Source organism: Panthera tigris, chromosome A2 (genome assembly GCF_018350195.1).
Source record: "Panthera tigris isolate Pti1 chromosome A2, P.tigris_Pti1_mat1.1, whole genome shotgun sequence".
NCBI classification, from domain to species: Eukaryota; Metazoa; Chordata; class Mammalia; order Carnivora; family Felidae; genus Panthera; species Panthera tigris.
This window is the reverse complement of record NC_056661.1, coordinates 76,543,808-76,557,641: the sequence shown is the minus strand read 5'-3', so window position 1 is coordinate 76,557,641 and position 13,834 is coordinate 76,543,808. Positions and strand designations below refer to the sequence as shown.

The 13,834-nt window shown below is 38.5% G+C and overlaps 1 protein-coding gene across 1 annotated transcript in view; it reads right to left on the bottom strand.

Annotated features, from left to right (window-relative positions):
• COG5 (component of oligomeric golgi complex 5) overlaps positions 1–13,770 on the bottom strand; it is a 312,502-nt gene extending 298,732 nt beyond the window's left edge. The window contains exons 1-3 of the mRNA XM_007083949.3: positions 13,658–13,770; positions 8,769–8,908; positions 4,846–4,903 (exon numbers count right to left, since the gene is read on the bottom strand). Coding sequence (XP_007084011.2) covers positions 4,846–4,903; positions 8,769–8,908; positions 13,658–13,751 — 292 coding nt within the window. The 5' untranslated portion in view covers positions 13,752–13,770. The remainder of the gene's footprint in view (positions 1–4,845; positions 4,904–8,768; positions 8,909–13,657) is intronic.
• Positions 13,771–13,834: the final 64 nt, after the last annotated feature.

Here is a 13,834-nt window from a genome sequence, read left to right as displayed (position 1 = left end):
TCCCTGTTAAAACTTTTCCTTGGTCTCCCCTTTTCTCCCATGTCAAAACTGAAGTCCACAGCTTGGTTTACAAAGCCCTGTACTATCTGGAAATGGTGTACTTTCTCTCCAACATCCAACCCCACCCTCAAGGTCCTACTGGATAAACACCTACTGTTTGTCAAACCTCGCCCTAACAGGCACAAGTACTAAAAGATCCCCCATCTAACTTAGATTCTCTCGTTATTTTCTTCTACAGCATACATTTCCTTCATGGCACTAATCACATTAGGTAATTATATATCCAGCTGTATATCTGTTTGATGTTTTACTAACTATAAATTCCTGGGCATTAGGGAAAGTATACTTTTCATTCAGTACTGCATGACCTGAGCCTAATGCAGACTACTTCCGATGGCAATATTTGTTAAATTAATTATAAACTAGATAAATAATACACATGGACAGCAAGGACAGCATTGCCTTTAACTCTCAATATACACAAAGTAATAAAGAACTTTTTAACAAAACTGTAGAAATATTTTCATGAAGAAGGATCTTAAATTTTACTACTTTATGGACCTAAAAATAAGCTTTTCAATATTACAGTTTTAATTATTTTGAACTCCATTCTTTAAAACTCAGTTTCTACGTTTAGTTTTAAAACATAATATTCTAAATAAACCTAGGTACAGAATGCTGTCATGTATTAGATGAAGTAATACTAGAATAAGCATTACCAGCATACAAATATGCTTTAATATGGTTCAGTCCAACAGAATCCCATCTGGACCCGAGGATTCTCATTTTTCCGCTGGTTTTCTGTCTTACTGATCTTAAACCTCCAGGAATAAGCTGCCCTTGTTATCAACACTTCCTTATTCTCTCCACCACCCACTCTCCAACAGACTTTCATAATACTCGACCAAAACACATCTTATCAAGGTCACCAGAAATCTCCAACATGCCAAATTCTATTGTCAGTTCTGTCTTTATCTTGTCCCAATTCTCAGAAATTCACAACAGTTTTTTTTTTAATGTTTTATTTATTGTAGAGAGAGACAGAGTATGAGCGAGGGAGGGGCAGAGAGAGAGCGGGACACAGAATCCGAAGCAGGTTCCAGGCTCTGAGCTGTAAGCACAGAGCCCAACGCGGGGCTCGAACTCACAAGCAGTGAGATCATGACCTGAGCCAAAGTCGGATGCTTAACCGACTGAGCCACCCAGGCGCCCCAGAAATTCACAACACAGTTAAACCACTCCCTCCCTAAAACATTTCTTTTCTCTAGGCTTCCAAGTCATCACACTCCCTAGGTTTCTTCTTATTACATTAGCTGCTCCTACTCCTCCTCTGTTTGAGTTCTACTCCAAGATTTAATCCTCATTTTCTCTTCTCTATCTACATATCTCTTAGGAAATTCACCCAACCCCAATGTTTTAAATACTATCTATTCAATAAAATACCGATTTTATACACACATATCCATACATATGTACAAATGTCTACAGAGATTTTCTATCTGCGTGTGTGTGCACACATATATATGTATACAGATGTATACATGCATATACATACACAAATATATACATGCAAATATACACACACATATACACAGTTATGTGTGTATACACACACACACACACACACACACACACACACACCTGGCCCCTCAACTTTCTTATGTCAAATTTAAGACGTCCAAGATAACTTCTGCCCTCCCCACCCTATCAAAGTCACAATCTTCTCCATTCTAACCCAGCTCAGTTACCCATACCATCATCCATCCAATTTTTCAGACTAAAAAATAAGGAATCAAACTTGGTGACTTCTTTCCCTCAGCCCTTTCATCTCCCATCAATAAATTCTATCAGCTCTGCCCCCATTTTATCCCACCCACTTCCCTGTCTTTCCATCTACCACTCTAATCCAATGCACCATCAACTCTACTCTTCTAGCATCTTCTAAATTGGTACCCCTGATTTTACTGTTACTTTCCTATAGAACCACCAGAGAAAACTTTTATAGCATTAATCTCATTACATCATGTCCCTAATAAAAACCCTCCAATGGTTTACTACTGCACTTAAAACGAAAATCAAAATTCCTTTCTAAGAACCTCACGTACGATTCTCTTCCCCACTCATTAAACTCCACTCATATGGGCCTTCTCTCTGCCCCTTGTACATCCCAAGCTCATTCCTACCTCCCCATTTATTCCTCTCTCAACTTTCAACACTCTTCTCCCCAGATTTGTATGTGGTGGTTGTTTCTATCATTCAAGGCTCGGTTCAAACATCATACTCTCAAAAGGGCCTTCCCTGACCATCCTTTTTTTTTTTTTTTTTTTTTAACGTTTATTTATTTTTGAGACAGAGAGAGACAGAGCATGAACAGGGGAGGGGCAGAGAGAGAGGGAGACACAGAATCTGAAACAGGCTCCAGGCTCTGAGCTGTCAGCACAGAGCCTGACGCGGGGCTCGAACCCATGGACCGTGAGATCATGATCTGAGCCGAAGTCGGACGCTTAACCGACCAAGCCACCCAGGCGCCCCCTGACCATCCTAATAAGGGACTCCCCTTCCTCCATACCATCATCCATTTATTTTCTTTGTAGGACTTACAATTATCTGAATTTGTCTATTTTCTTTGTCTGCTTCTCCATATTAGAACATAAGTCCCATAAGAACAGTGACTTTGTCTGTTCACAGGTGCCTGGTACCTAAACAAGTTCTAAATTACTGTTTGAGTGGACAAATGAATGAGGGAATGAGGGTATCTCTTTTTAATAAAATAGGGTTAATTAAATATACTTCTAAATTCCATAAGAACAAAGACTCTGTCAGAGCTGTCTGGAACCTAGCAAATTCTCAACTAATATTTCAATGAATAAATGAGGGGCACCTGAGTGGCTTAGCTGGTTAAGCAGCCGACTTCAGCTCAGGTCATGATCTCATGGTTTGTGAGTTCAAGCCCCGCATCAGGTTCTGAGCTGTCAAGCTCAGAGCCTAGTGCCTGCTTCAGGTTCTATGTCTCCCTCTCTCTCTGCCCCTCCCCTGCTCATGCTTTGTCTTGGTCTCTCAAAAAAATGAATAAATGCTAAAAAAACAAAACAAAAAAAAGTTTAATAAAAAAATAAATGATTAAATGAATGAAAAATGAATAAGAGGGGACTTTTAATAAAATAGGTTCAATAAATGTAATTCCAAACTACTTAGGTGGCAAAAATCTTCAATATTTGGGGGAAAAATTAGATGAAGTAGAAGTTGGTATAACACTTGTTTTCCAAAACATATCACACTTTTCAGCATCTCAACATTCTAATAGGTGTTTAGAAATACACATCATGCCAAAATGAATACTAATTCAGACTTTGACGTTTTATGTTCAAATAATCTGGAGAAGATTCTTAGATTATCACAGGAACTCCGAGAAGGCTGCCTTTGTACTTCAAACACTCATCTAATGGACAGTCATTCTAACTCAGTCTAACAGTATATTTTAAATGCTATAATCGCTGAAAAGCTTTTTGGGGAAAACAAGCACATTATGGACCAAAATGCATATAAGAATATAAGAAAAAGAAATACTTCTGCTGACAGGATTCATCTACACCTATATAGACTCACAATCAGTGTACTACCATGCCATTCTTACGGGTTTTACAAATGAAAAAAATCATTTACCACTTATTTTTTAAAAATCACCATTAATACAGGATATTATTTATTTGCTTCCAGAAACACCTAAAATGAGATTAAAAATAATTTCTAATAGTAAGTGGTCAGTACTTAGAGCTTCTTAGCTTTCCCAAGAACATAGTCTGATATCTATCTTAAATATTCAAGCAACAAACTATTATTCCCCCAAATACTAAGTTCTTCATCATGACGTCTGGGAAACAATGTACCTACTGACAGTAAGTGAATACCTCTGAGTTCATAAGCAGCACTGGGGGAAGCATTAAATATTGTATCACAAAAAAACATATCCTTCCTCCTCAAGAGTTCAATCAACATAGGGAAAATCACCTAGTTTTCTTTTGATGTGCAATGATTAATAATACTAATCACGAGTGACAATGTAAAACGTGATTATTAACATTCCATACTTTGTGCACCTGGGACTCTTGATCTTGGGATCGTGAGTTTGAGTTTTATGCTAAATGTGGAGATTACTTAAATAAACAAATTTAAGGAAAATTCCATATTTATAAGATGTAGTTTAATTCAATCAAGAGAGGAGGAAAATTCACAAAAGACTTGGCCAATCAAAAATAGTAAGACTTATAAAAATAAAAATTCCCTGTTATTATTATTCTATTATGCTTGCACTGAAAAGAGTTTCAAAGAAAGCCAAATATAAGGAAAGCATTCAAGCCTACTTCTACTATTACTTACTCTGGTGGTATTGATGTTTTTGTTAATTAACAATTTTCTAACTGTGAATTTTATTAGAGGCACTAAATATGTGCCAGGAATTGTTCTAAGCATTTTTCTAACTCACTTCATCCTCAAAATAACACCATGTAGGTACATATTAATACTCCTCCTTTACGGATAAAAGTGAAGCACACAAAGGTGAAATAACTTGTCCATGGTCACACATTTATTAAGTGCCAAAGCAAGGTTTTGAACTCAGTTTAACTCCGAGGTCAGCAAAGTTTTATTAAAGTTTTGTTGGAACACGCCACATTCATTTTCATATTATCTGGCTGCTCTCACTCCAGAAGAGCAGAGTTCAGTAGTTGCAACAGAGGGGGTATGGCCTGCAAAGTCTCAAACATTTACTATCTGACCCTTAACAATAAAAGTTTGCTAACCCCTGGTCTAGCTCAATCTAATTTATAGTACTTAATGGAAACATACCTTCCAAAGACTCAATCCCAGTTGCTTGTGCTAATAAATCTTCATGTCTTGCAACAACCTGAAAATCAAGAATTTGCTCTAAGTATTAGGTATTTTTCTTTGTAACCACAATGTAGAATTAAAGGTCTCCCTTCATATAGGAAGGCCCAAACACTAACCCAAAAGAATAAAATACAGATTAAAAGGAGTGTTTGAAAGGAGTTATTAGCAGACACACAAACATGCTTATAGTTTGATACAAAGCCAAAAAGACACAACCTTTTCACCAGTCCTTTTCTTTCCTAATGGGAAGTACAAATAGAGCTGTGCCAAAATTGAAAAACAAAACAAAACAAAACCTATTCTTGCCATGCTATTATATGCTTCCCTGTAAAGAATGTTTTCAAACATTAGGTTCTCTTAGTTTCGGTTGTTTTTTTTTTAAGGTTCTCTTAATTCTTGAACTTAATTCAGCATCATCAAGACCACATTCTTTTTTTAATTAAAAAAAAATTTTTTTTTAATGTTTATTCACTTTTCAAGAGACAGAGAAAGACATAGTGCGAGCCAGGGAGGGGCAGAGAGAGAGAGGGAAACACAGAATCTGAATCTGAGCTGTCAGCACAGAGCCTGACACAGGGCTTGAACTCACAGACCGCAAGATCATGACCTGAGCTAAAGTCGGTTGCTTAACCGACTGAGCCACCCAGGTGCCCCAAGACCACATTCTAATCGGAAAAGATAACGTGGAGTCACTACCCACCTATCCCTGAACATTTCTCTGCTTTCAGTTTCCGAAGGTCACAGAAAACCCTCTTCCTTGCACATGACTGATATTTTTATGAAATTTAAGGCAGTGTGAACCATCACATGAAAAAACCAAAAAGGTTAAGAGTTAAAAGCCACATGCAAGAGATTCCTAGAAACATTAAGAAATCCTTCATCTCTAGAATAATGCAAGAATCCTTACCATTTTGTACCTTTTCAATTCCAATGAATAAGAAGATCCATAAGAAGGCTGTAAACTGAAGCTCCTAGTCAGCAAAAATTCATTCACTGGAACCCGTATATTGTCCTCCATTTTGTCCTGCTTCAGTTATCACTGTTTTCTATCATGTCCCTTTCTATCACATGCTTCTGAAATTACTTTCGGTCTCCTACATCTCTTAAGATTGCCAGAATATGTCTGAATTTTCCCCCAGTCCACTGATAGGGCCATCAATGTGTCGTCCATCCTAACAAGACTAATTTTAATTCTCCACTCTTCTTTTTCCTGTGTGAAAAATACTATACTTTCAGAAACTCCTCTGCCGCCAGCTGGATGAATTTCCAAGAGAGCTGAGAGACAGAAAAGAAAGGAAAGCTACTTTCCTGTTACTGTTTCAGCTAGTAATAAGCAAGGTCCTGAGACCTGAGAATTTAGAGACATTTGGAATAGCCACATCAATCATTCCAAAATTTCATCACCAGATACCTACAGGTGGAATTTTAGCACTGGCATGGGAGTGCCAGGCCTTTGCATTGCATCTATGAAGGTAGATCCTTCAACTCAGTCCACCGGCTGATTTCATAATCGTCTAATTCTCCGTATTAAACATTTTCCTGCTTTACATAACTAGAGTGGTTTCTGTGTCCTATCCTAAGCCCCAACGAGTACGTACTTCACCACATCTACTGTTAATCATCTCAGTGGTATTTTAAATTTTTTTATGGGTTTAGTTAGAATTATCCCAATTTTGCTTCTGCAGAAAAACAATTACAGCAGGTTCAGATGTCATACTAGTATTCTACTTCATATCCCAAACTACTATCAGTGTAACCTGCCCCCTCTAAGAGATGTTAAATACATTTTTAGTTTTTTGTTGATTCCTGCAGAGAAGGTACTACATGCAAGGAACAAAGAAAATACCAACCATATTACTCAGCCACAAGAAGAATGAAATCTTGCCATTTGCAACTATGTGGATGCAGCCAGACAGTATTATGCCAAGCGAACCAAGTCAGTCAGAGAAAGACAAATACCATATGATGTCACTCATATGTGGAATTTAAGGAACAAAATAGATGAACATGGGGGGAGAGGGGGAAGAGAGGCAAACCAGGAAACAGACTCTTAACTAGAGAGGAAAAAACTGAGACTTCCTGGAAGGGAAGAGGGTGGGGGGATGGGCTAAACAGGTGATGGGTATTAATGAGTGTACCTGTGATGAGCACTGGGTGTTGTAACTGATGAATCACTAAATTCTACACCTGAAACTAATATTACACTGTATGTTAACTAATTGGAATTTAAATAAAAATTTGGGAAAAAAAGTACCAACCACAAAAAAGAAGAATTTCAGGCACTCTTACAAAAAGCCATCCCTGAGAACTCTAGGCGGAGTTAAGTGCATTCTCCCCTGCTTTTATGAAAGCTTTGTACTACTCGAAACAAAACAGGCATCATTTGCCTGTTACTGTTTCTGTCTGTATCTGCTACTGGTCTGTGAGTCTTTGGAGAGCTGAGAAATATGTTCACTTTTCTGTCTCCACAGCTTAATGCAAATCCTGACAATTTAAAGTGTTTTATAGGGGCGCCTGGGTGGCTCAGTTGGTTAAGTGGCCGACTTCGGCTCAGGTCATGATCTCGCGGTCTGTGAGTTCGAGCCCCGAGTCAGGCTCTGTGCTGATAGCTCAGAGCCTGGAGCCTGCTTCTGTTTCTGTGTCTCCCTCTCTCTCTCTGCCCCTCCCCCATTTGCACTCTGTCTCTCTCTGCCTTTCAAAAATGAATAAATGTTTTAAAAAAGTGTTTTATAAATATTTGTCAATAAATTTTGAACTCCAATTATATAATCAAAGTTAAAATGACCTTAAAAGTCATCTCAGTCCTGAGTAGTCCTAACTACTCTTAATTGATAAAGTACAACACAAAAAATTTAAGTGAACATGTTTCATGCTACACGAGATCTAAGTTTCCTGGTAAACAGTCCATTTATTCACGTACTTGTTCATTCATTTAAATATTTATTAAGTGCCTACTCAACAAACAAAAACCAACAACTAGGCAGTATACCATAAACCCCCTATAAAAATTACAGAATTGTAAAAGAGAAAGGAACCTTCAAGATCTACTAGAATCTCTTCCTCCTTATTCATTCCAACCCATTTAATAGATTTTCTTTTTAAAAGAAAAACTCACGGGGCACCTTGGCAGCTCAGTTGGCTGAGCATCTGACTCCAGCTCAGGTCATGATCTCTCATGGGTTAGAGCCCTGTGTCAGGCTCTGTGCTGAGAGCTCAGAGCCTGGAGCCTGCTTCAGATTCTGCGTCTGTCTGTCTGTCTGTCTCTCTCTCTCTCTCTCTCTCTCTCTCTCTCTCTCTCTGCGCCCCTTCCCAACTCACGCTCTGTGTCTCTCTCTCAAAAATAAACATTAAAAAAAAAATTTTTTTTTAAAGCAAAACTCAAAGACATTAAGTGATCTAAAAGGGAACCTATCTCCTGAGATTAGAACCTATCTCCTAATTCCCCATTTTGTGTTTTATCTACCAGAAGTTTATCACCTTTCTGTAATTTCAGCATAATGGTACACTTTGTGTTCATAAAGTGGGAACTGTCTATGTGAACACCCAATTTTTCCTACTCACACTGTTCTACTCCCATAATTCCATTTTCTATTATTTTTATCAAATGCTTCCTATTTTTGCCCACCTATATTCATTGCACATCAGTTAAGGTGGTGAAAACAAAGTAGGAACAAAAGCTTTTGGAGAGGGGGATATGTTGGTTTTTCAACTAACAAAAAGTAGTTTACAGAAAACTTTTCAAACACATGCTTCAAAAAAGAAGCCACACTGGTTACGTCATACATCTGTTCATTTAAATATGCAGTTAGATTAAATAATAAAAAGATTACAAAATGATAAATTATCACTTTTGGCTGAATGATCCAGAAGATTGGAAATACCTGTAAGTGTAGTTCTTTATCCAACTGACTAATTCCTTGGGCAAGTTTTGCTAGTTGTTCAGCAATTACAGCTTGATGAATAGACTGGGAAGTATAAGTCTTCACATCAAAGTCTTCATTTAAAAAATCACTGTAACACTCTAGGGGAAAAAATAAGGAAAAGTCTTTATTAATTATACCGCACTAAAGCACGGATATTAGACAACAGAACAATTACACCCACAGATAACATACACCAAGAACTGGTGTAAACGCTTCTGTTGTAAATGAGGAGGGGGAAGCAACAACAGAAGAGAGTGGAAATACTGGTGGAGAGCATACTGTGCCATACAATGACCTCAGCACTTTAAACATGTTAACTCATTCAATCCTCACACAACCCTGTTGGAACCATCATTTCCCTCATTTCACAGACGAAGAGACAGGTAAAGAAGGGGCATGCAACTTGTCCAACTTGTCTGAGATTTGTATCCGGGCAGTCTAGTTGCACAGCCCACACTCTGAACCACGACATTACACTGCTAAAAGTTAACTTTTATCAGGGAGTTGGAAGGAAAATATGAAGTAGAAGATTAAAAATTAACTACAAACTACAGCCTTTAATGCAAGAAAACAAGGTCACCAACAACGACAACAGGAAAATTTACCACATTTGATATTTATGGCCTCCGATATCTCTAAACCTATGCACAAATATTATCATAATACAGTGGATCTGGAATTTTAATAGAAATTGGCAAATACAAACTTACAGTTATCACTGAAATTAAGGATTTATGAGCAAAATAAGTAAATGGAAAAAGAGACTATATTCAAAACAAATGCTTCATCAACAGGAAAAAGAAGTGATACTAGATGTTAAGAAGATATCTTTCTGTAGTGAAACTCAAAACTGGAAATAATTAGGAGTTAAAAATAATTATGTAGAAGTAAGCTCAGTGTAGATATAAAACTGCTGTCTTCCACTCATATAGTGGATATAAGACTACCCTGACAGAGATTATAAAATTAGCCAAAAGAACAGAGTCCTTACAAGAAAGCTTCAATTGTCTATTTCCACTCTAACGTATGCTCCATGAGGGCAAGGGCTTTGTTTTGTTTACTACCACATCCTTAGAGTCTGAACAATGCGTGATACGTGGTTGGATTCTGGTAGAAGGAATGACTTTATATTTCAGTTGGAAGTATTATTCTGCAAAATGCAAAGACTCTTTCTTGACTACTCTCAAAGAAAAGCTGCTACTTTTGCCTTAATTCTGGGAACCCCATTTCCTTCCAGTTTGCCAAGTAGTTTTCGGAATTAAGGATCCTGCTAGGCAGCAAAGTGGAGAAAGCTACTCCGATAAAGAGTGACGGTTTAGAGTCAACAAATGCCACAGCGTATTTTGAGAAATAAGGGGAATGCTGACTTCAGTGTGTCTCGAGCACATGGTGGGAAAGAATGAGAGAGTCAAGGTTCCAAAGGAAGGTTGGGGGCAGTTAAAAAAGACTGGTAACATCTCTAAAATGTTCAGACCATATCCCATTGAGGTAAAAGATAAGAAAGAGCACTGTCAGCTCTGTTTTAGTTTCCAGCAGCAGTATGGAGGGTGATTGAAAGGGATTAGTCACACAGCAGTGTACTGGAGCTGGCTCAGACCGGCCCCTTTAAGAGCCAATTATTAAATTTTCAGGAATTGTGTGAGCCAGCAGACATCACAGGTATCTGAAAACTGACCATGGTGAGAGTATTTATACCATGGAAATTGGCATACACTACAAAACCAGGGCTTCCCCTCTTTTACCAGAAAGCTGGTTTACCAGCTCACTCGTGTATTACATGAGTAACACATGCTCTATTAGAGTTACAGAGGCCAGTAAGATGCTGTGTTAACAGCCCAAGAGACATGATGAAGGCCTAAGACAATGGCAATAAAAACGTCAATAAAGTGACTAATTTGACAAATATTCAGACACTATAATGTGTGAGACTTAGTGACAAGCTGAAGACGGGTGATTAGGTAGAGCAAGAAGTAAAAGGATGATTCCCAAGATTCTCAGCCAAGTAACTGACATACGGAATTCAGCTGTGCATTAAGCTGGACCACTAGCCATCTTTGTGTAAAGACAAAAATGAACATAATACTGCCTTCAAGGAACTCACAATCTATATGGGAAACAAGCACAAATCTAACCACATACAATTAATGTGAAGATTAAAGGGGTTAAAAAAAAAAGTACTTTCACTTTTTCACATATAGCACCTGAACTATTTGTTCATATTTAACTTTTTGTATGTAAAACTAGTCATGCCTGTTCACCATCAAGATAGAAATGTCCAGTAGACAATAATTCTATAGCTGAGAAATAAGAATCATGTGTATTTGTATGCATCCATATTAATTCTGAAACCATGAAAAAAAAAACCCAGATGGTTTAGAATAAATTTTAGAATGCACAAAAAAAGGGAAATGGAGAAGACTGAGTTAGAAGCCAGGAAAACACCAAAAATTTGGAAGTAGATGGAGAAAATGAAAGCAATCAAAGGGACTAAGGAGCATTCAAAGAGAAAGAAAAACAAGGAAGAATGGCAAAGGATGGTTTAGAGAGAGTGGAAAGTAGTGTCAAAGACCTTAAAAACATAAAATACAGCAAAAGCTGAGTACTGGCCACTGGACTTGTCCTTCAGGAGAAAAGTCATATAATGCTTCTCTTTTATAGCTATCTCATTCCTACAGGAAACACCCCAGAAATTATTCAAACTATGCATCTGCTCACCAATCCTATCAATCTTATCCTCTACCACTGGCAGATTCTTTACATAATCAAGCACTGTTATGGACAGAAAATGTTTAATGTTTTAGTAATGTTGAAGAGAATGGATGGAGTGAACCACTGAATTAGGAGCACATTGAAGAAGACAAGCAACTAAATGAACCTGGAAAAAAGAACCCTTAAAGAATTAGGAATTTTTTTTAAAGCATAGAACTCACAAGTCACATGACAAGTATTTAAAGAAAAGAGTCAAACCCTTTTTAAAAGTTTAAGTAAGATAGGACCAAAGTGTCCATTTGCTATATTCACAAGGAGGTAATCAGAGACCTTGGCAAAGAGATTTCAATGGCATAGAATGAGGGTGACTGGGTCTTTGAAGAGACAGGAAAAAAAATCCAGAGCACAGGAAGGAGGACTGTCCTCAGAAGCAGAAATTCCACTTGTACTGTAATTGGAAATACAAGGGGAAAAGAAAGGACAGTTACAAGGTTAGGTTTAATGGCAAGAAATGGAGGAAGCTCACATCTGATGGATGATCTTTCGTTCAGGGAAGTTTAAAGACATTTGTTGAACTTGAAAGAAGAGGTTTGAAAGGGTAAGATTTAAATAATCACTGTGGAAGATGGAAAAAATAACTAAATAGGACAATACAGAAGGCAAAATTAAGGACTATTTACCCTTTAAAAACTGATTACAATTCCAGAATGCATCCTACTGAAATATATACCTATGCCTGATATGTGTTGTTTCTTCCACTTCTTCACCTGGCGAAGTTCTATTTATACTTCAAAACCAATTCCATCTAGAAAGCCTTTCTTGACACTCCCCTAACCACTCCCAGTTATCCTCCTCTTCTGCATTGTTTGACTTTGTACACAATTCTGCTACCCTAAAAACACTACATTATAATGCTTAACTTTATAGCTTTACAAGATTATTTCCCCTACTAAAATGGTAAGCTGCTTGAGGGGGGGAACTGCACGTATGTTAGAAGTTCAAAACGTGGTTGAACGGAATTTAAGATACAATGATATATTGGACAGAGATCCTAACCTAGAGAATCTAACACATCCTAATTCAGAAAACCACCTCCTTAGTAAGTTTTGACAAAAGTATATAAATTTTCAGAAGTAATTAAGGACAATAATAAAATATACAACACGCAGAGAAAAACAATAATTTAGGCTGTTCATTCGTTTATAACCTACTTTGGCTTATTGTGATGTTCAATTAAAAATACTTATTTTGCACCTACTGTATGAAAGGTACTGTTTCTAACACGGTGGAATATAAAAAGTGGTTCTACAATGCTGTAGAAGAGGATAAGTATACAAATTATTTTAATACAGGGTAGAACGTGAAGGCCATTAGGGAAGAAAATTAAGAACAGATGAGGAAGGGTCTTAGACATTTGAATTTTATTCTAAAGAGTAAGAAACTTGCGGCGTGTTAACTGAATTAAAACAATTTAATGTGCCTCTCAAACGCACTATATTTATTTCCCGGGGTCTTCTCCTGTCCAAAACTATCAATGAATTTCTATATTCAATACATATGGTTAATCCCAGCCTGAACTAATGCTCTGAACTCTCCCCCGTGTATGGTTATGGACAAATGCCTTGTAAAAAAACAAACAAGCCTGCAAGTGAGCCACCTGTGTCATCCAAGAATTTGTTAAAGGATGCTTCCGACACTACTTAAAAAGGAGGCCCTCTGACATTAAAAGCTGTCCTCTATCTGTTCTAGGTCTTTCACTTTTCCTGGGATCCAACGCTTCCTCCTTTCATCAAGAATTGCGGCAGCAGCCAGTAGCTATCAACCTGGGTCACCGGAGTACGGCAGGGTCCCAGGACTTCAGGGAAACCTCGGGCTCATGAAGGGTAGAGTTGAAATGAGAAGCAACCAGAAACCAGGAGTCCCTTGGACACCCGGAAGGGAAGGGGACAGCAAGTCTGTGGAAACACAGGTTTGCGAGGCTATACCACCCAGACGCCAGGGGGCCGGGCGGGGGGGAGTGGTCACGTCGAGACCGGAAAACTTTCTGCAAAGCGACGGGTTGAGTCCACCACCCGGGCCCAGATGCGGAGCAGGACAGTCCCCTAGCCCCACCACCCAGCGAGACCCAGACTCCTTACCGTCCTGCAAAAGCTCCCGGACTGTCGCTGCCGCCGCCCCAGAGCTCAGAACCCCTTGGCCAGCCACAGCGACGCCGCCGTCACTACCTTCCATGTTGGCAGGTGCCGGGGTGATGGCGTCAGCTGCCGGCCCGCCCCTCCCAGGTGATGACGCACAACGTCTGCGCCGCCCGCTCC